Below are 23,460 nucleotides of genomic sequence, written 5' to 3'. Positions count from 1 at the left end.
AGGAATAGATGGAGGAGCTAAAACAAATAACTGAAACATTTTCCTGGGCTGCAGAACAAGATTTATCTGGAGATTGCAAAGACTGAAGGATACACACCTAGTCACATTCTGATAAAATTCCTGTACAGTAAAAAGATCAAGAAAGAAATCATACATGCTTTTCAGAAGAAACAACAAGTGACTTACGAAAGAAAAAGACTGGCTTTGGATTTCTCATTGGCAACAATGGAGTAGTAAGTAATGGAGCAGTACGACTGACAGTGGAATAACATCTATCTACTGATTGCAAATGAAGGACGGTGGCCCCCAAGTCCCACATACAGCCAAGATATTCTCCTGTCATGGTGGAAGAACAATATGCAAGAATTGAGAGAGGGGATGCAGAGATCTTAAAAGACACCCGAAAAGGGACTCTGTTCAAACAGCAGACAAAAGTGACCTTAAATGGGAAGATGAATGAAAAAGGAAACACTGCTGAGAAAGCTTTTTTTGTGTTTTTTTTTTAGCATGGGAAACTTTCTTCAAATAAAATGGTTGAGTGGAAGCCCAACATATAAAACAGATAAAATCAGAGAGTCTGGTTAAAGCTGAGGTGAAGGCAGTGGTTTGGAGTTCTGCGTCTCACTTACTTACCTCAGGGGTTTCAAGAGAATAACCTGGGGTGCCCTGAACTATGTTCTCAGATTATATGACAAAAACTGCAATAGAGCTAATGAAGTGGGAACACAAAATATGTCCCAAACTGAACTTATTTGCTCTTTCTCCTGTAGTCTCTGTGATTTATAGCCCTCACTGAGCTAGAAACCTTAGACTCTGCTTTCTTTCACCTCCCTCTTAATTCCACCATTCCCTTAAGTTTCATCAATTCTACCCTTTCAACATCTTTCAAATCTATTGACGGTGATAATCATCTATTTGATGTTGAACCGACTATAACAGTGTCCTCTCTGGCTCCCTGCCTTGTGTACCTGCCCTTCGTGAACCCACATTTCATGACATGTAAGTAATATTTCTAAATAAAAATCTGATCACTCTCCTCCATGCTTAAAGTTCTTCAACTGATCGCTGTAGCCTGCCTCAAGTACAAACACTTTTTTACAATGGCATACAGGGCCTGCATCAGCAGGCCTCTACCAACCTCATCTCTACTGCTTCACACCTTGAACTTGAAATTGCCACCATGTAAAATTATGAAACTTGCAATGTCCCAAACAGGCGATGCTACTTCACATTTGCCTCCTTTCTCCTACCGCTGTACACACGGCTATTATAGTATTTAGCATGTTGTGTTACTCTGTATATGTCTGTCTTACCTGCTTTAGACTGGGCAATCCTATACCTACAGCCTAGAAGGGCACGTGGCATCTGACAAGCACTCAGAAACAACTAGACAGATTCTGCTTTCATGTAGGATGTAGTAGGGTGTGGCAGGCCAATCCTCTTGCTGGCAGTTAGAAAAGGCCAGATAAATTACAAAGAATCATTTCTTAGCGCATCGGATAGTTGTGGAAACAACATGATGAACTAAAACTCTACTGAGGGGTGAATTTCAGAGGGAGTTGGCAATCAGTAGCTGCCTTTTTTTTTCCCCTTGGTGCATATGCTGATATTGGACAGGAACTCGGGATTAGTGTGGTCCAGGCCAACGGCTGTCACTGAGGAAAAAGAGACCACAATGCTTTTAATGTGGTCACAGAGGGCTGAGCGGAGGGCAAAACTGCAGTCTCCAGGGATCTCAAAATACATGATTTCTGAGAGAAGGCTGCTGCTGGGGGATAAATGGCTGAGAAACGTCCAAACGAATGAAAGGGATCAACCCAGATTCAAGAAGTTCAGCAAACCCCAAGTTGACAGTACAAAGAGAAATACACATAGATACATCATAGTCAAACTGCTGAAAACCAAAAATAAAAAGTCTTAGAAGTAATGGAGCAATAAGATTGACGGACAACTTCTCAACAGAAATGACAAAATCCAGAAGACAATAGAATGACATCTTTAAGGTGCTGAAAGAAAATAACTGCCATCCTTGACTTTTACACCCTACAAAACTGAAGGTAAAAACTCAGCCTTAAAAAAGAAAATGAATTTTCACCATTTGCGACAACATGGATGGACCTAGAAAGATATTATGCTAAGTGAAATAAGTCAGACAGAGAAAGACAAATACCATATGATGTCACTTATAATGTGGACTCTAAAGAACAAAACAAACAAACAAAACAACATAAACAGACTCATAAATGCAAAGAACAAACTGATGGTGACCAGACGGGAGGGGGTCAGGAGGCTGGGTGAAAAAGGTGAAGGGGTTAAGAAGTACACATTGGCAGTTACAAAATAGTCACGGAGATGTAAAGTACAGCACAGGGAATATAGTCAATAATATTGTAACAACTGTGTATAGTGCCACATGGGTATTGGACATATTGGGGGAAATCATTTCATAAATTATATAAATGTCTAACCACTATGCTGTACACCTGAAACTAATATAAAATAATGTTGACTGTCAACTAAATTGAAAAAAAAAAACCAAAACAGATGTTTTAGACAAACAAAAACTGAGTGAACTCATTGCTATCAGGTCTGTACTAAAGGAAAAACTAAAGGGAGAAATTGAACCTAAACAGAAGCATGGAAATTTAGGAGGCAATTAAGAACAATGCAACAGGTCAATATAAAAGCATATTAATTACAAAACAATAATTATCATGTCTTTTGTAGTTTAAGTATATATACAAAACTAAAATGCAAGACAAAAATGCACAAAAGACCATAGCGGGGGTATAAGAGGAATTAAGTGTATTAAGTAAGAGTCTAGGGGCCAGCTCGGTGTCTCAGGCAGTTAGAGCTCCATGCTCCTAACTCCGAAGGCTGCCGGTTCGATTCCCACATGGGCCAGTGGGCTCTCAACCACAAGGTTGCCGGTTCAACTCCTCGAGTCCAGCAAGGGATGGTGGGCAGTGCCCCCTGCAACTAAGATTGAACACGGCACCTTGAGCTGAGCTGCCTCCCGGATGGCTCAGTGGGTTGGAACACAGGCTCTCAACCACAAGGTTGCCAGTTCGATTCCTTGAGTCCAGTCCCGCAAGGGATGATGGGCTCCGCCCCCTGCAACTAAGATTGAGCACGGCACCTTGAGCTGAGCTGCCAATGAGCTCCCGGATGGCTCAGTTGGTTGGAGCGCGTCCTCTCAACCACAAGGTTGCCGGTTCGACTCCCCATCCAAGGGATGGTGGGCTGTGCCCCCTGCAACTAGAAAACGGCAACTGGACCTGGAGCTGAGCTGCGCCCTCCACAATTAAGACTGAAAGGACAACAACTTGAAGCTGAACGGCACCCTCCACAACTAAGATTGAAAGGACAACAACTTGACTTGGAAAAAAGAAAGGCCTGGAAGTACACACTGTTCCCCAATAAAGTCCTGTTCCCCTTCCCCAATAAAATCTTTAAAACACAAAATAGTCTAGCGTATCAGGAAGTGGTAACATAATTTGTGTTGGACTATAAAGGGGATGTTAAAATCTGTAGGGTAAGCTCCAAAAGAATTGTAAAAGAATATATACCTAACAAGTTCAGAGAACAGTAAAAATGGGATAATATTTTTAATTTATCCAAAAGCAGGTAAAAAATGAGAGAAAAGAAGAAAGAAAAACTGGTGGATCAAATAGAAAACAATAAGATGGTAGACAGAAGCCCAGCTGAAACAGTGATTACATTAATTCAGAGTTTCTCAACGGTGGCACAATTGACATCTTGGGCAGGATAATTATTTGTTGGTGGAGGGCTGTCCTTCCCATTGTAAGATATTTATCAGCGTCTTTGGCCTCTGTCTCCTAGATGCCAGTAGCACTCCCGCAGGTGTGACAACCAAAAATGTCTCCAGATACTGCCAAATGTCTCATGGAGGGCAAAAATCGCCCCTCGGTGAGAACCATTGGTGTAGAGTGAACATTTAGCAGGATTTTTGTGGAAAGTATAATAACAAGATGATTCTAAAATGGATATGGGAATGCAAAGCACCTAAAACAAAGACAACCTTGAAGAAGAATTAAATTGGTAAGTTGTGGCAGTGTTAAGTTCTTACAGCATCTAATTTCAAGATTTACTACCGTATATAAGAAAATAAGACCAGGTCTTACATTAATTTTTGCTCCAAAAGACGCATTAGGGCTTATGTTCAGGGGATGTCATCCTAAAAAAATCATGCTGGGGCTTATTTTCCGGTTAAGTCTTATTTTTGGGGAAACACGGTATAAAGCTCCAATAATTAAAGACAGTGTGTTTTTGGCATAAAGAAAGACAAACAGATTAATGGGACAGAAAAGAGTTCAGAAACAGCTCTCACATATAAAATAGAGTCCATATATAGACTTACATACCTGACAAAGGTGATACTGAAATGAACTGGGGAAAATGGTCTTTTCAATTAAAGGTACTGTGTCACTTGGTTGGCTATCAACATGAGAAAATATATACCGGGGGTGTCAAAAAAATTTACACAAGTGCACACTTTGGTCAACCTTGCTCAAGCAGTAGTTCGCCATAATCAGAGTGTCTGGACCTTGATGGTAACCACTTTGAGCACCTCATGTAATTGCAGAAGTCAAACATGACTTGTATTCATCTTTTGTTATCGGTATATATTGAGTATTACAATTTTAATACAGTTTTCCTTTCCTAAAATGTGCATACATTTTTTGGCATCCTCTGTATATAACTTGATTCCATCTCACACCAGATTTAAATGTGAAATGTAAAACAACCAAGTTTTCCAAAGAAAATGTAAGATACCTTGTGATCTTGGAGGAGGCGAAGATTTCTTAAACAGGATACAGGAAAGGGCTCAACATAAAAAAATTGACAAATTCGACTACATTAAAATTAAGAACTTGTAGTCATCAAAAGACACCATAAAGAGAGTGAAAAGACCCATACAGTGCGGAAAGAGATTTCCTATATACCTGACAAAAACACTTACAGTATTTATAACATAAAAGATTTAAAAAATAAATCTTTAAGAAAAAGACAACCCAACATGGAAAAGGACTTGAACAGGCGTATCACAAAAGAGGATATCTAAACAGCCAATAAACATGAAAAGACATTCAACATCATTAGTCAGGAAAATGCAATTTAAAACCATAATAAAATACTGTTATATACCCACCAGAAGGGCAAAGCTGAAAAAAAGGGAAAAAGAAAAAGAAAATACTAGGTGCTAGTAGCAAGGATATGAAGCAACCAGAACTCTCATTCAGGGCTGGTAGGAGTATAAATTGGTACAGCTACTTTGGGAACCACTTTAGCATATCCATTATTCTAGAAGCGAATACACGTACGGTCTATGATCTAGTATTCCCACTCTTTTATATATGCCCAACAGAAATGCATAAATAAATTTACCAAAAGATAGGTTCTGGAATACACTATCCACAATTGCCCTCAAACAAATACTACCCAAATGCCCATCTATAGTGGATAAATTGTGGATATAGCAGTTAAATGGATAAATTGTGGTATATTCTCTCAATGGAATTCTATACAGATGAAGATTTACCACAACCGAACATCTTCAAAGGATGGGTTTCGGGCTCAGAAATATATAAGCTAGCTTTCTGTGAGGAAGACAGTATAACAAATTGCTACTTTGACATGACTATAAAAGGCAATCATATACCTTTATGGGATGGCCATGAAATCACACTTGTGTGACAATATGTCAATTACAGAAAGAATTGTTTAGAGATTTAGAACCTTAGGAGTCCTGGATTCTATCCCTATAAAATACAACTCTGATTATTTAAAGTGGTGCTGCTACGTTAGATGTTGATATAGCTGGCAGTAACAGGGGCTTTCTGGCCCAGAAAATGATACTGGGGTGAAGCATTCAGAACAAGCTGATTCCCTGTGTGAGCAGAAAAAACAACTCCGAGTCTGACTGTGGCAGACAGTGACTGAATAAACATGAGCCTGAATAACCAGTTCTTGACTGCGGAGGGCCATCGAAACCTTCCTAGTTCAGCGTTCTCCTCCTGTGCTTGTGGAAGGCCGTCACCCGAGAGGTGAGGGAGGAGATCTGCCATCGTACAGCCCAAGGGAAGCCATTCGCTCTGGCAGCCTCTTTTCCTCCTCTCGTCCGTTTCTGCCTCGTCACAGGGAGGGGCTACGTAAGATCCCCGGGCCATGGCATACAGGTGGTGAAGACAAATGGGACAACCTGTACAGCATAGGTGCTATACTCTACAGACACTTAAAAGAAGGATAAGATGGCAGATCACGAGGTGCTTATATCACACAATCAAGAAGTGAAAAGGGGAAGGAAAAAAAAAGTGCGAAAAAGGCATTTGGACAAAGGACCAACAGGGAGGTGTTTGTGGAGGGAGGAAGATCTGTGCTGGGGTCGGGGGGGCGGTAGGGGAAGGCTGCTCAAGGTAAAACGCACGTCATGAGCAAAGGCCAGAAGAAAAGTCATAGCACCTGACAAAGCAGAGAGACGAGACAGAGGTGCCGTGATGGCCAGAGAGCCCCACCGCACCAGACATGACATACGATCACTTGCTCAGGGCCTTTGCACTTACTGTTCCATCATATATCCTCATGGCTCATTTCCTCAGCTCTTTCAGGGCTTTGCTCAAATGGGAATTCTAAGGGAAGCCTTCTCTGATCACCCTTATTTCAAACTGCAACCCACCCTCACTCCCCCGCTCTCACCCTGACACTCACTCTCTCCTTTCCCTGCCTTTGAAAATTTCTTCCATAGCACTTAGCACCATCCATCACACCAGATTATCTACCTATTTATTTGTTTATTGTCTTTCTTCCCTCCCTAGAACATAGGCTCTATGAAAGTAGTGATATTTGACAGGTTTGCTTATTGTTTCTGGCACAGAGCAGGTATTCAGTAAATGCTTGTTGAACCAACAGCCATAGTCCGAGGTCTGGTTCTCTCATTGATAGAAGAGCTGTAATATCGGCTACCTCTGAACTGGATTCTGGGTAAAAGAAATGCCACTTTCCTTTTCCTGGGGTGAGTTATTCCCATAGGTAGTTGATGTGATCCGTTCTGGGAGGATCTTGCCAGACGCATTCTCAGGGGACAATCATAGCTCTCGATTTTGGCTGTATGCAGCCCACTTTCAGGCTGTTTCCAGGACAGGAATAGAATGAGGAGATGAACACAGATCTGACAATCTGGGTTCTAGTCATGGCTTTTGTAGTACCTGGCTGTGTGCTTTCCATGAATTTCTGTTTTTTTCAACCTAAAATAAACTTGGTGGGTAAGATGATCTCCAAACTTCTAGCTTTGATTAATCAGCATATGGACTGGAAGACAGAGTTTAGATCCCAGAGACAGGAGGTCGGACAGTAAGAATTCCCAGTATAAGTTCTTGAATAGAAGGAAGAGAATTAATATTTGTTGGAAAAAACCATCCTATGTCAGGCAATGTGTACAAAATTTTATGTATTTTTTACGTACATAATTTTTTGTATGTAAATTCTTCATCCATAAGCTAAGTAACACAACGCTCAGAGAGGTTAAGTGATGCCCACCGTCACACAGTAAGCAGTGTCAGGCCTGGAATTCACCTCAAGCCTGTGTGACTCCAAAGGCTGTATGTACTCTTTCCACTATACCAGAGGTTCCCAACCCAACTGTTTATCAGAATTAACGGGGAACAATGTAAGTACAAATTCTTAGGCCCCACACCAGATTTACTGAATCAGAATCTATATGGGGGGGGGTATGCTTGGGAATCTATTTTAAAAGTTCGCAAGGTCAGTCTGATAACCAGCCAGGTGTGGGAATCCTGTACTGTACACACTCCACACACATTCTGTTTCCCGAAGAACAAGAGTCAGGTGATTAAAAGAGGTACTTGTTCGATAATCCATCTGGCAGTAGTGCTCATGGTACGCTGGGGGACTACTGCCTTGCGTTAAAAAGATTGGCTAATTTGTATGTCTCTTCAACTGAATGGTGTATTTTTTTAGTGTTGCAGCTTTATTGTGGTTTCCCCAGCATCTGGTACAGTGTCTGCCAAGCAGTTCCCACTCACTGTTTGTTTAATAAATGAGTAAAAGCTGGATAAACATTAAACTTCCAGCATACCCTGAAGTTCTGTAGCTTCCTACTTATCCTTCCTTCTACCTAGACATGTTTCCTTAGCATATACTATGTGCCATACCCTGTGCTAAGCTCTTGAAGAGGGAGCAGAGATACAATGTTAACTGGAGGGTCTTGCCCTGGGGGGGGGGGTGTACTGCAGAACGTTAAGTATACAAAATAGAAGGTGGAGGAGGGGAATCAAGATTTCACATAAATCCTTCCAGAAATTACTCCAGGCTCACTTAGTACTTTGTTTATAGCTGTCCTCTATAGCACACTTATACTAATACTATGTGTGAAGCAAAAACAGATAAAACTAGAAGTATAGGTGATCACAAGTATAGGTGGTGACTTCAACACTCCTCTCTCAACAACTGATAGAAGAACTAAACAGAAAATCAGCAAGGATAACAAAAGAACGCAACAACCATCAACCAGCAGGATCTAATCGACACTTAGAGAATACTTCAACCCATAACAGCAGAATACACATTCTTTTCAAATGCCCACAGAACATATACTGATACAGGCCATACCCTGGGCCATAAAATAAACCTCAACAAATTTAAAATAATTGAAATCATACAGAGTGTGTTCTCCAACCACAATGGAATCAAGTGAGAAATTGGTAACAGGAAAAGATCCAAAGACCTGGAAACTAAGCAACACATTTCTAAATAATACATAGATCAAAGAGGACATCTCAAGGGAAATTTACACAAAAACATGGAAATCAATGAAAATAAAAATACAACATAAAATTTGTGGGACACAGCTACAGCCATGCTGAGAGGGAAATTTATAAACATACATATATTAGAAAAGAGGAAAGGTCTCAAATCAATAACCTAAGCTCCCACCTCAAGAACCTAAAAAAGACAAGCAAGATAAAACCAAAGAAAGCAGAAGGAAGGATATAATAAAGAACAGAGCACAGATCAATGAAATTGAGAACAGAAAACAACAGATAAAAATCAATGAAAAAGAACTAGTTCTTTGAAAAGATCAATAAAATTGTCAAACTTCTGGCAAGACTGATTTTGTGTGTGTGTGTGTGTGTGTGTGTGTGTGTGCGTGAGAGAGAGAGAGAGAGAGAGAGAGAAAGGGAAAGAGAAAAATTAGCAATATTAATACTGAAATGAGACAGCACTACAGACCCTGTAGACATCAAAGGATAATACAGGAATACTACAAATAACTTTGACAACTTAGATGAAATGGTGACTTCCTAAAAAACACAAACTACTATAACTCATATAAAATTAAATAGATCATTTGAATAGCCTTATAACTTTTAAGAAAATTGAATTGTCATTTAAGTACTCAAAAGAAAGGAAGGAAGGAAGGAAGGAAGGAAGGAAGGAAGGAAGGAAGGAAGGAAGGAAGAAAAGAAAGGAAAAAGGAAAGGAAAAAGTAAAAAAGGAAAAGAAGAAAGGTAGAAAGGAAGGGAGGGAGGAAGGGAAAGAGAGAGGGAAGGAAGGAAAGAAATCTCCAAGCCCAGATAGTTTCACTGGGATATTCTACCAACCATTTAAAGAAGAATTAACACTAATTTTACACAATCTTTTAGGAAAAGAAGAGGAGGAAATACTTTCCAATCCATTTTATGAAGCTAGCATCACCCTGATATCACCAAAACACAACAAAGACAATACAAAAATTAAAAAAAGACTGCAGACCAATTTCCCTCATGAATATAGAGATGCAAAGACCCTAAAAATATTAGGAAATACGAGGTCTGACAATAAAGTCCGCAAATTCATTCTAGAAAAAGTGCTACATCCCTCATTGCTAAATATCACTATGGTCACCTTTGAAGTACTCTTCTTGGGAAGCTATGTACTGATGCTAGTGCCTAGTTCACCCTTCCAAACAATTTTGGAAATCTTTTTCTGGAATGGCCATCAGAGCTGTCGTATTACCCTTGATGTCCTGCATGTCATCAAAATGTCTTCCTTTCAATATTTCTTTTATCTTCAGGTCAAGAAAGAAGTCATTGGGGACCAGATCAGGTGAGTAGGGAGGGTGTTCCAATAGAGTTATTTGTTTACTGGCTAAAAACTCCCTCACAGACAGTGCCGTGTGAGCTGGTGCATTGTCGTGATGCAAGAGCTCCTTCGGGACTATATTTGCACACACCTTTCTCATGCCAAGATTTTCAGTTAAGATTTTCCTAACTGTTTCTCTATTGATGCATAGCTCCCCAAGGGGAGTACTTTGAAGGTGACCGTAGTGATATTCAGCAACGAGGTATGTAGCACTTTTTCTAGGATGAGGTCGCGAACTTAATTGTCATACCTCGTATAATTCAGTAGCATGTAAATAGAATTATACACCATGACAAAACTCAACCAAAACTCAACAAAGACAATACAAAAATTAAAAAAAAAACTGTAGGGTTTATTCTAGGGATGAAAGCATGGCTCAATATTTGAAAATCAATCAGTGTAATTAATATTAACAAGCTAAAGAAGAAAAATCACATGATGATATCATCCTCACATTCATACCTCTAGATCCTGAAGTATCCTAGGACTCAGTCACTGGACCCCTTTTCTTTCCACACTTATTCTCTTTTATGACTCACACATTTATACCTCCAGTCCAGATCTCTCCCTTGAACTCGAGACTCACAGATCCAATTACCTATGAGACATCTCTGTTTGGATAGGCATTTCCAACCGGACATGTACAAATCTAAACTCCTGCTCTTACTCCCCAAACCAGCTCGTTCCTCAGTTCGGTAAATGGAAGAATCCATTCTTACGGTTGCTTAGGCTACCGCATAAACCCGTCTTTCTTTTACATCTCATATCTAATCGGTCACCTCTTCTTCTAAAATATCCCCAGAATCTGACCCTTTCTCACCACCTCCACCCTGGTCTGAGTTATCCTTTCATCTGGGTTATTACAATAGCTGCCAAACTGGTCTTCCTGCTTCTTACACCCTATTTTCTCCTTAACAGCCACAATGCTCCTCCTTCACTCAAAACCATTTATTAGACTGTCATTTCACTGAGTAATATCCAAAGTCCTTACGATTGCCCACTATGTGATGTGATCCCTGGCGACTTCTCTGAGCTCATTTCTAGCTTTCTGGTTCCTATCACTCTAGCCTTACTGCCCTCCTTGCAGTTCCTCAGACAGGGCCCTTCTAACCCCAGGACATTGTACTTGGTTTTCCCTCTGCCTGGAACCACATCCCACTACAGAGCACATGGCTTGTTCTCTCTGTTCTTTCAGGGCTCTGATCAAGTGTCACCATATCAGTGAGGCTTTCTCTGACCAGCATATATAATAGATTCCTATCTGCCCACACATACATTCCTCACCCCTCTTTACCCTCCTTGATTTGTATTTAAGGCACTCATTTTTCTGACTCATTTTATACTCGCATGTTTATCTATCTTCCCCTGTAGAAGGTAAGCTTCCGAGAACTGGATTCTGACTGTTTGCCTAGAATAGTGCTTCAAAGATGCTCAAAATTATTTGCTGAGTGAATGAATGAACCACTGGTTTGGGAATGAAACATTTGAGATCACACGTCAGATAACCTTGATTTGACTCCTGCTCTGTCATTTCCTATGTCCAAGTGACATTGGACACACTCACCCATGCTTTATGTCTCCTCATTGGTCAAATAGTGATAATCCTCACCTCGTAGCACTGTTGTAATGATTAAATAAAAGAAGGTATGGAATGTGCTTAATACACCGTGACTTGCTATAAAAATGCTCAGTATATGACAGTGTTACCTAATACACAAAGATCGCCTAGCCTTTGACTCAAAGGCCTTAGGTTATAATTACAACTAGATGTGACTGTGTGATTTTAAGCTATTCACCTCTTTTATGTTAATTCACTCAATCAGCTATGAATCAGGTGCTGAGGTAAAAAAGAGAAGATGCAGGTCCTTCCCTCTAATCTTAGCTATGTGCCCTCTCTGAGTTTCTTCATTTGCCAAACAGGAATAATGTAATACCTACCTCATAGATTTGTGGTAAGGATGAAATGCGTTACTATGTGAAAATACAGTGTCCAGTTCACAGCAACTGCTCACTATGCTGGCTCTGATTATGATTCTACTCTGGGGGAGAAACAGAAGCATCTAAACAAAGAACTACAATACAGCGCAGTAAGAGACTCTGGAACCTGTCCACAACTGCTAAGTTCCATGACGATTAGGAAATTTTAAAATTCCATTACGTCTACAATAACCTAACTCCCTACCACCACGCCAATAGCAGAAGGACAAAGTTCCCTGCTGATTTGATAACTGGAATTTTAAACTTTTTAAAAATAGGAAAGGGGTTCAGTCTCAAACAGTGTGTTTTAAAGGTCAATGTTCCCTTTGCCTCCACCCCCCGAAAAGTTAACATTACTTAAACGTGAGACACAGTCAAATGGACCCCCGGAGGGCAGCACGTACTTCTGGGAATAAAGGAAACAATTAAGAGCCAAGAGGAGAAAAGTGTATCCTATGGCGCTGCTGCCACAGTGCAAATGTCAGAACTGGACATTAAAGGGTGGCCCTGGAGCCGAGTGGGAGCCCATCAGGTGAGAAGGGGGCGTCACCTTTGGAGAAGGAACAGCGAGAGCCAAGGCGTGGAGGCGTGAAAAGTGCACGTGGGTGGCTTGGCAGAACCAAAAAGAAGCTTTGGGGGGAGGGAGGCCAGGGAGCAGGGCACGTATGGAGGAAGAGTGCGGCCGGGGGGTTTGCCAGTCGAGGGAGAAAGCCGCCTCTCATACCTACGTCACGATCACTCAGCCTCACTGTCCCCTCAGGATCCCCCTCCACAGGCTGCCAGTTGCCGGGCTCCCTCTTGCTCCCGCCACTCTTCCCTTACCTTGTCTTCCAGCCTCTCCCTCACTCTCCCGCCTCCTCCTCCCCGCCGGTAGTGACGCGCTAAGGAGTGCGCCGCAGAGCGCCACACAGGTTCCCCGGGAGCGGGAGAAAGGGTCCGGGGAGACTCACTGCGCCGGCGTGCGGGCGCGAGCGGTCGAAGCGCCTTCCGGAGGCCGCCGAACTGCGTTTCTTTCCCCATCTGTAGCTTTCAGAGTGCCCCGAGCGAGCTTCAGAGAGGCCGCCGCCACTGCAGGCGCGTTTTCCTGCAGCTCTGACACCTCCCGGTGTCCAGCGACTCCGGCCCTTGCCCTTTAACCCTGCCTTCGCGGTGGGGTGAGAGGTCGGTGGCCATCTTGTGGCGGCGGCGCGGGCGGCTGTTACTGCGGAGACCCATCCCCCCACCCCCTGGCCCGCCTAGCCGTCTGTCAGTCAGTAAAGAGTCCCCCAGGCGGTCAGGTGAGGCCCCGGCCTCGTGCCGTCGCTCTTCCCGCCGCACTGGGCGGCCCAGGCCGCTCCCTGCCGGGCCTCACCGCCGCCACCATGTCCTCCTTCTCGGAGTCGGCGCTGGAGAAGAAGCTCTCGGAGTTGAGCAACTCTCAGCAGAGCGTGCAGACCCTGTCCCTGTGGCTCATCCACCACCGCAAGCACGCGGGACCCATCGTCTCGGTGTGGCACCGCGAGCTCCGCAAAGGTAAACACCCCCCCCCCCACCTCGTGCCCCCCCCCCCCCGGGTTGTCCTCTCTCCCACCCACTGCTGAGGCCCCTCTAGCTTCTTCCTTGAGCCTTGCTTTCCAGGTCCGGGCCTCTGATTGCGCTTCTGAGGTTGGAGACAGTGTTATCCCCATTTCTCGGAGAAGGAAACTGAGGCCCAGGTAGATTGAAGGTGCTTGTCTGAGGTTCCACCGACCGGGGCTCTAGTGCCCAGACTCCCTCTTCACCCAGCCGTTTTCCCCTCGGGCTCCTCCTGACACTTGTGATTATTACTATCTCTGCAGTGTTACGGGCCTCGTGGAGGGGACTGGCCCTAGCCAGTTGTGTGCCAGGCACGTTGCTGGGCATTTGGAGTAAGAGCCAGCAGACCCTGGAGTAAGACTGCCTAGATCGAGCCTTGGCACAGCCACTTCCTAGCTGAGCGAATACTGGGAGAGTTTCTTCATCTCAACGCTTCTGTTTTCTCATCTGTAAAACGAGGATGAGGGTAGCTGCCACTTACATAGAGAGCCCTTATTCTGTGCCAGTCACGATTCCAAGACCTTTGCATACATCCTGGCACTCAGTTCTCAGAACAGCCCTATGAAGTGGGTAGTTACTTCCTGTCCATAGAGAGGTTAAGGGGCCACACTACCTAAGCTTCTCTTCTCATGCAACTTGCATTGCTTGTAGACCCTGCTCAGGATCTGGCATTCCGTTGAGCTCAGCCCATTGTGTGCCAGGCACTGGGTTGGGTGATTGAAAGCATGTTGGCTCCAGAGACGAACTGTCTGGGATTTAAGCCTGACTGACATTTACTGATCCCAGCAGCTTAACCTCTTTGCCCCTCAGTTTTCTTCTCTATAAAATGGAGATGACGTTAACCGATTGACCGAGCCTTTATTATGTGCCACGTGCAGTACTTATATCTTTACATACATTGTCATTTTTTAAATTCTCAGAGCCCTGTGAGGTAGAAACTTGCAGATGAGGAAAATCAGAGGCTCAGACAACTTGTGGTGAGGAGTAAACAGGATAATCCAAATGAAGGTCTGGCATGGTGTCTGGATCAGTGCAGATATTCGAGAAATAACATCGAGATAAGATTATTGATTATTCAATGTGAGGCACGGTCTTTGCCTTCAAGTAGCTTGGAGTCTGGTGGGGAAAGATGGTCACCAGCTATGCGATACTCTGGTGAGTTCCATAGCAGAAAGCTATGGAAATGAAGCTTAGAGCTGTTTTGGACAGCCTATAAGTGGTAGGGTCTTTATAGCGTAGGAAGCACCTTTACATGTGTTCTCTACTATCTATAAGGTGGGAATTCTACCCTGTGTTACAGATGAGGAAACTGAAGTGGCTAAGTGGTATTTTTAAGGCATTGGAATTGGTGAGGTTACGACTACATCAGGCTGGCAGACACCAAAATCCAGGATTCTTTCAGGAGACCCAGTGCTAGCCCTTTAGCAGAGAACCTTCCCCCCACCCCCATCATGTGCTTTACTGAGATAGGAGTCCCGTCAGCCCTCTGGGCAGTTGGGGGATAGAGCCTGGAGCTCCCAGGCTCTATCCCCACTGTGTACACCACTGTGCCATTCAACTATTTCCAAAATCTGAGATGTGAAAAAAAGGAATCGCCTCTGCAGGATTCTATCCGGTAGGATCTCAGAGACAGGGCAGACTCCATCTCAAATGTTACTACTAGTTGATTCCCCTCCTCACCCTGCTTGAGTTGTTGAAAAACACAATTTAGAGGGTGTAGTCATCATGAAGCTCCTTGAACCCTAACTTCATATGATGGAACCTTATGTTGTAAGTGGAGTAGCCTGGCATTCTTACCCCCGTTTTATAGATGAGAAGATAAAGATACAGAGAGATTAAGTGCTTTGTTCAGGGGCATACAGCTGGGACATGATCCCAGAGCTCTCTGACACCAAAACATGTGCTTTCAAGTACGCAGTGCCTCGTTGCACTTAATACGTGAAGGAGGTCATAACCTTCCCCAAACCTGGAGTGCTTTTGTTAGAATTAATCACTGCCTCCCGCCCCACCCCACACCAGTTGAGCATCTATGGTTGGTCCTCTCTATCCCTGAATTCAACCCGGGGGGTGGGGGGGGTTGAAAATGTTCTAGAGAAAAAATTATACTGTTGCCGACATGTACTTAGTTAGGCCTAGGATGGTTGCCTCTGTACTGAACAACATGCACAGACTTTTTTTTCCTTGTTGTTATTCCCTAAACAATACAGTATAACAATTTACATAGTATTTACATTTTATTAGGTATTATAAGTAATCTAGAGATGATTTAAAGTATACGGAAGGATGTGCTTAGGTTATATGCAGATACTATACCATTTTATTAAGGGGGCTTGAGCATCTGTGGATTTTGGTACTTGAGCAGCAGGTTGGGAGAGTGGGGGTGGGGAGGGGTTGTCCTGGAACCAATCCCTCTTGGATACCAAGGGCCTACTGTAGTTCATCCTTCTAGTTATGTCTTTTTCACTAGATTGTGTTTTGAGGGGGAAACTAGGCCTCTTGCGTCTTTGCAATGTCTACAGCATTTAGCATGGTGCCGGTTACACAGTTAAAAATAGGTTAGGAGTTAAATTGTGGTCTCTCACCATCATTTTCATGGTTGAGTAAAGGATCCAAACAACACTAATACAACTTTCTGTGATGATAGAAATGTTTTATATTTGCTCTGTCCAGCAAGGTGGCCACTTGCCCCAGGTGGCTGTTGAGCACTTGAAATGTGTGACTAAGGAACTAAAGTTTTAAATTAATACAATTAAAAATTGAGGTCCTGAGCTTTAGTAAGTGGCCACAATTCAGTTGTTCACTCATCTGGCCAGCGGCTACCATCCTGGACAATGCAGAGCTGGAGGATGCCCTTCCAAGCATCAGAACACAGCTTCCGGAGACCCACGCTTCCTTCTTGAATTGACAGTGCCCCCACTCTAAAGTGGAAAAGATTTTGTGCCCTGATGTTCAAATTGACCAGCCCCTTGGATTTTAGCCCACCCTGAGTCTTTAAAAGTAGACATTTCTATCTATGGGCAAGTCATTTTCCCTAAAGTGTTCACAGACTGTCTCTGAGTTGCCTTCAAAATATTTACAAGACTTAACAAAAAATTACTTTTTCTTGCTTAAATACTGCCTCTATTCCTGATGTGTTATTTTCTTTCCATTTTCTAGGAATAGTTCTTTATCCTTTTGGGCTCTGTTCTAGGTAGAACTCCCCTTCTTTTTGGAGCAGTTTGGTGCAGAATGCTCTTAGATGAATATTTTTCAATAATGTTTTTGTGTCTTGGCCTGAATGCCGATAAATAGGCCTTTTTCCCCCCAAAGTTACTTTCCTAGATGTCAAAACCAGCCATATAAGTGAAAATTTTTGGTCTAGCTAGTTATTTAAACTTTGCTCAATAACCAGTTCGGAAAGGGCATAGGTGGGGTGTAAAAAGATCTATGAGTGTGTTGTCATCCTGGAAAGACATCTGAACAGGTGAGCTGTCACCTGGGGTTGGAGCGGAGGGTGTGTGTGTTGCATGCATTATAACTATGTTGAAGTACGCTAGGGTTTTGTCATCTCACCTTCACACGCACGATGCTTATATTGACTATTCAGGGCGCTGGATGTGGAGGGACGAAAGTTTTATCCTAAATCAATCCCCATTGCTAAGTTGGAGGATGATGAAAATTAATTTGCCTTGTAGATAGTGAAAACCTTGGCTCTCTGGCCTCTCTTAGCTGTCATATTTGTAATACTGAAAAATGTATCACGTCTTGCATGTCCAAATTGACATTTTAAAATATGGATTCTGGGTTTTTTTTTTTTAAATGTAAGGTACTTGGAATTTGTAAAGCTTGACTTACTCAAATTTGCTTTGTTGCAGTTCTGTTTTACTTGAATCTGTTAACTTTCATGGCATTATAGACTTGGTAGTTTTACTCGCAGCATCCCAGAATAAGATTTGCTTAAAAAAGAGAGGGGAGGCGATGCTCCTAACACCAGTGGTGCTGGTTCAGTCCCCGCATGGGCCACTGTGAGCTGCACCCTCCACAACTAGATTGAAACAGCTACTTGACTTGGAGCTGAGGGGTCCTAAAATAAATAATTATTTTTTTTAAAAAAGGCTTTTGCCATAATCATACCTTTGTAGCACCATAACTCCAGGTTTTCAATGTTCTCATCAATTGGCTATCAATATTAGGTTATTACCAGAAGGTTAATACAATTCAAGATACCATATTTAATTTTATGAGCACGTTAAGTCATCAGTTTAAACTATAATGTGCTTTAAAAATATTGTTTTTAACTTGGGTTATTCTTCTGTAGCTACATTTAAAAATGTCAGCACTTATGCCTGCTGTTTCAAAATTGATACATGGTGTGTGCATCTCAAAAGAAATAAGTGATTTCTGAGAGAAATGGAGTAAGGACTAGTTACTCAAGTGTGTAAAGGTTGACCTAGGGCTTGGTTGAGTTTTTCAGGTACTTTGGCATTGGAGAAAACTTACTTAGTGTTTTGAACTACTGATTGTGTTCTTATTTATTTCTTTTAAGAGAAAACTGGGACCAAAAATTGTAGTGATGTAACTTCACAGCTGAGGAGTTATGTGCACAGAAGCCAGGAAATTCAGTAATGTTCCCCCAAGCAACTGTAACTCAGACATATTGCATGAGGTTTTTATGGTTTAAAATATGATACCAGATAGAATAATAGGAAATGATACATTTAGTATGTATAAAAGAGAAGAATTATGGTTTTTATAGGAGTCATAATTTTGTATACCCAGATCTCAGACGTGTGTAAATTTTCAATAATAATGTAGCATTAATATATGTTTGTATTTGAGATAAATATCCATTGGTGCATCTAGAGATTCCTCTGGATTGTAGAGTTGATGTCTTTGATTGATTATGGTTATTGGAATGTTCAAAGAGAAATTTTTAGTCTAGGAGCATCGATTACAAGAATCTATTTTAAAATTAAAACCTAACTCAGTCTTGCATTCTGCATGATTTGGTAATTAACAGTGAGTTAGAAATGTTCATCTTTGCAATAGAATAAATGAAAATCTTGGTTTTAGCATGTCTTCTGGAGAATATTGACCGCTTATCCTGTAGTAATTTCAGATTATCTTCATCTTTACCGCTAAGTAATTAACCCTGTTTAAAATAACATGGAAATGAAGATGGCCTATTCTTGTTTTGTTTTTTACAAAAATTGTGTTCTCAAACCTCTTTTGTTAAAGATGTCAAAGAGTTCCTTAAGTTGTTTTTCAAACACATAGCAAGCCTTGATCTCAAGTAGATAATACTTGTCTTAAAATTTTTTTTGGTGTAGCTTGGGGCAAAAGAATTGTGAATTGAGAATTTCCTTGGTGTAAGTTAAATTATCTTCTTTTCTTTTTTTTCCAGCCAAATCAAATAGGAAGCTTACTTTTTTGTACTTAGCAAATGATGTCATCCAAAACAGTAAGAGGAAAGGACCTGAGTTCACTAGAGAATTTGAATCTGTCCTTGTGGATGCTTTTTCTCATGTTGCCAGGTATGTTGTTCCTTTTTTTGTTCTGTTTTGTTTTTAAATGCATTACCTCTCCTTTTTGTTCTTTCCTTTTCCAAGATAGCCTTTGTAAATTGACAGCTTGTAGTTTACAGAGAGTGGTGCAGAGGCCAAATTACGGTTGTATGTTTTGCTGGGCCCTTAGAAACGCTCTCAGACATGCAAACGTTTTGATGCATTGAAGGGATCTAACCCCTGAAGTACATCTTTTTCCCTAGATGTATTCATTTATTGAATTCATTTCTTGAACGTGGTATTTTTCTTGTTTTGGCTGAATAGCCTCATAAGCTTATGGTCAAAAAACACAGCCAAATAGTACAAGGGAACCTTCCAGTAACAAAACCTTAATTAGCAAGAAACTCGTTGCTTATGCATTCATTTTTACTTACTTCCTTCTGGATGTTTAGATGTATGGTTTACTAGAAAGAGTCATTACTATAACTGCAAAGGTAATTGCTAAGGTGGAAAGTAGGTGTTTGCTCTGGCTATATATCATATGAAGTCTGTCACTGTCGTGGTTTGTAACAGAGGGCTGGAGCATAGAGCATACATACAGCTAATACCACAAAACATAACATTGATTAGAGGTTTTATCAATTATTCTTATTTAAAAACAAACTTCTTCACTGGAGACATAAGTTGCTCAGGAGGAGCAGAGAAAGATTATTTTTCACTAGCCCATTACTAGGTAAACATAAAAATAAACATCTTTGCAAAAGGAAATTGGGAAAAGCACAAAGGAGACTAGTGGGTTAAATAAAAATTAATCTAGAGACTAACGTGTAAGTGAAAGGTCTTAAATGTGAAAATAAGTCTGGCATTCCATGAACGATTTGAAACTTTTTGAAGAAATAAAATGAGAAATCCTAAAGAAAGAAATGACGTCTAGCTTTCTAACGATGGGAAAAAAGATTTTTATTTTTTTTAATTGGGGGACACTGTGTTTCTCCAGGGTGCATCAGCGCCAAGTCATTGTCCTTCAATCTAGTTGTGGAGGGCGCAGCTCACTGGCCCATGTGGGAATCGAACCAGCAGCAATCCTGTCGTTCAAAGCTCGCGCTCTAACTAACTGAGCCACCCGGCCACCTGAACAAAAGGATTTTTTGATTGTCCTTTCTTTTGGTGAAAATGGACACTGAAGAAGCAGAATGTGTTATGAATTTGAATAAATACTAACTAGTCATCACAGAGAGTAAGCTTAGAACAAATGACTAGAGTAGATGTCTGAAATTAGAGACAGGCATTTTCTTGTTTCCAGGAGATTTAGTTCAGCTCCTTAGGCGTTGGCTGTAGCTCTGTCTCCAACACTGAGTGACTTTAGATGTGTTACTTAGCTTATTGAGCCCAAGTTTCTTAATTGGTTAAAAGGGGATGACACCACCTATCTCAAAGTTGTTGTGAAGCTAAAGTAAAACAGCGTGTTTGAAAGTACATAATACAGTGAGTACAGTGACCAATCCATAGTCTTTGCTCCTTCATGGGAATATACTAAATTATAAACTGTAGAGAAAATCCGTTTCTGTTTTGGTTTTTCCTGTATCCCAAGCACCTAGTTAAGTGTGTGGTATGGAGCTGCTGGGTTACATAGATTTGGAGAACACCATTTATGTAGCCTTCATGGAATGGGCGGTGTCCTAGGAGCTGGGTGACGTTGTGGTCTACCCTGGCACAGAGAGAGATTCAGTCACTATTTGATGAAGAAGATAATTAATTCAGCGTATAGGAAGTTGACTAAAATTGTTTCCTGTAGGGTTAGTAAATACAACGTTTGTATGTAAAAATTGAACAATAATCGTTAGCTGCACCAAAACCAGAAAAGGATAAGTAGAAAGAGGTGGGAGAAGGGGGGATGGGAATTCCAGGATTGAAAATTCCTTTTCTCCTTGGTAACATCCTAAAACCTATCTAGCGGGAACTGTAAAAAGGTCTTGGCAGAGCCTGTGGCATTGTGGGGAAAATAAATCTGGTCCTTTTTAATAAAATAAAATAAAAATTAAAAATTAGCCTTTATTCATTCATTCATTCATTCATTCATTTCTTTCTTTTTTTGCGTTCTTCTAGTTCTTTTAACACCCTGTTTGGGTATTATATTTGGGATCCCCGTGTTCCCATACCCCCTCCCCCACCACTGTTACAACAGAAAGGCCAGTCACTCCACTTCAGGTCTGACGCACCTTATCAACAGTAAGATGTGCTCTCTGTATGGTTTTTCTGTGGCCTGTTGATGAACAAAGATAGTTGACCTGTTAATACTGACCAAAATTGATTAGGAATCTCTTTATGATAATTTCCTACTTCCTCCGTCGTTCCCCCACCCCCGCCCAAAAAAAACCCCCAAACCAAACTTCTCAAGTCAGAGTAAGCTGTCAGACTTATGGGGTAGATTTAATTTGAATAGCAATTTAATTAACCAGACGTTGAACTTTCCCCCCCACAAATGCCTTCTTGTTTTCTCCTCAGTTTGGAGATAGGTGTGCCCCTTGTTTTTCATTCAGCATGTATTTGAGTGCCTTCTTCGTGCCAAGAACCGATCCAGACAGTAGGGAGCAGCAGTGAGGAATGCAGACGAGGACAGAGAAGTGAACAAGATACTTTCAGAGAGCGCTGATGTGGACGTGATACAAGAGAATGCCATTCTGGAGGGTGGTCTCTCCTAGTGCGGGGAAGGAAGGCCTCTCGGGAAGTGACGCTGGAGGCAATCACGTAAAGTAGGAACAGCTGTAAGAACTTCAGGTGGAAATAATCTGGGCATGTTAAGAGGGTCAGAAGGGCCGGCCAGGTGAGAACACAGTGAGCAAAGGGAAATGGGGAATCCAGATGGGATCAGAAAGGTAGGCAGGTGGCAGTCACATGTGCCTTGTAAGCCTTGGGGGAGAGGATTGTGCTCTGATGGGATGTCCGTGAAGGGTTTTAAGCAGGGGAATGATATATTTCATCATATTGTTAAAAGATCCCTCTGGCTTGGTTTGGGGAATGGGTTATAAGGGCCAAGGGAGGGGCAGGGACATTAGTTTGGAGGGTGTTGCTCTAGTACAGGCTAGTGGTGACATCAGCGAGGACACAGAAGCAATGAGAAGATAATAGCTTCTGTTTATTGAATTTGCTTTGTGGATAGATTCTCCCCGCACCCCCATGTAAAACTGATAGGATTTATGGGAGCTGATAGTGAGGGAAAAGAGAAAGCAAAGATTATTTCTAGGCTTTTGACATAAGTGAATGGCCAATGGTGCCCTTTACTAAGATGAGGTTTGGGGAAAAGATGTGGTAGAGGAAATCAAGGGTGGTGTTTGGCCGTGTTAATTTGGAGAAGTCTAGAAGACCTTCCAAGGTGCAGTGCCAGATAGGCAGATGGATAAAATACAGGCGCACCTTGTTTGATTGTGCTAATTAGCATTATTGTACTTCACAGATGCTGCGTTTTTCACAAATTGAAGGCAAGACCCTCCACGGGCAAAAAGATCACGGCTTGCTTTATTGAGATACTCGCTTTATTGCAGTGGTTTGAAACCAAACCCATAATATTTCCAAAGTATGCCTGTAGTCTGAGGCTCTAGGAAATTAATATCTGGAGACATGATTTTGGAGTTAGCACCGTACGCATACTTATTTACTCATGGGTCCCCAAGACCACTCCCAGGTTTGGTGACTCAGTAGGACTAAAAGACTCAGGATATAGTGTGCTCAGCGAAGGGATGGGGTGCATGGGATGAAGTTCAGAGGAGACCGGGCATGAGCTTCCAAGAGTGCTCTCACAGTAGCGTCACTCAAGACATGCTTGATCCCTCCAGTATTGAATTATGGCAACAGGTGTGAAATGTATACCTGGGAAGCTCATTAGAGACTCAGTGCCCAGTGTTTTGATTAGGGTTGGCCACTGGCATCCTCTGCCAAAGTTCCGGACTCCTAGAAGGAAAGCAGGTGTTCAGCAAAACCTGATGCACAGACAATTTCGGCAGAGGAAAACACCCTTTTCAGGAAGTGGCAGCAACACTCCTGAAACCCAAGGTCCCAGATGCCCGCCAAGGGCCAGCCTCCTACGCAAGCCTTTCTAAGGGTAGTTGTCTCAGGCTTGCTCTGTTAACTCTCTTCTGCCCAATTACAAAGGGACATTTCTGCTCCAACTCCACATGAGATGCTCTCGGAGGTGTTGGAGATATTTAGAAAGAATTCCTGCCCTTAGTAGGCTGTCGTAGACCTACTGTACGTACATGGGATAAGACAGAAACACAGAAATTATAGT

At 42.0% G+C, this 23,460-nt stretch overlaps 2 protein-coding genes across 6 annotated transcripts in view; one reads left to right on the top strand and one right to left on the bottom strand.

Moving 5' to 3' along the window:
- Positions 1–13,014, bottom strand: part of TTI1 (TELO2 interacting protein 1) — a 43,959-nt gene extending 30,945 nt beyond the window's left edge. The window contains exon 1 of one of the 3 annotated variants that reach the window (XM_033095562.1): positions 12,961–13,014. The gene's annotated coding sequence lies outside the window, so the exon portion shown is untranslated. Of the gene's footprint in view, positions 1–12,862 lie in introns of all 3 variants that reach the window. The other 2 variants (XM_033095560.1, XM_033095561.1) reach the window with 2 other exon arrangements.
- Positions 13,015–13,109: 95 nt separating this feature from the next.
- RPRD1B (regulation of nuclear pre-mRNA domain containing 1B) overlaps positions 13,110–23,460 on the top strand; it is a 49,476-nt gene continuing 39,125 nt past the window's right edge. The window contains exons 1-2 of one of the 3 annotated variants that reach the window (XM_033095564.1): positions 13,110–13,650; positions 19,076–19,205. In XM_033095564.1, coding sequence (XP_032951455.1) covers positions 13,500–13,650; positions 19,076–19,205 — 281 coding nt within the window. In that variant the 5' untranslated portion in view covers positions 13,110–13,499. The remainder of the gene's footprint in view (positions 13,651–19,075; positions 19,206–23,460) is intronic. The other 2 variants (XM_033095565.1, XM_033095563.1) reach the window with 2 other exon arrangements.

Source organism: Rhinolophus ferrumequinum, chromosome 23 (assembly GCF_004115265.2).
Source record: "Rhinolophus ferrumequinum isolate MPI-CBG mRhiFer1 chromosome 23, mRhiFer1_v1.p, whole genome shotgun sequence".
NCBI lineage: Eukaryota > Metazoa > Chordata > Mammalia > Chiroptera > Rhinolophidae > Rhinolophus > Rhinolophus ferrumequinum.
Note: the sequence above shows the minus strand (reverse complement) of the source record. Positions and strands in the feature narration are given on the sequence as shown.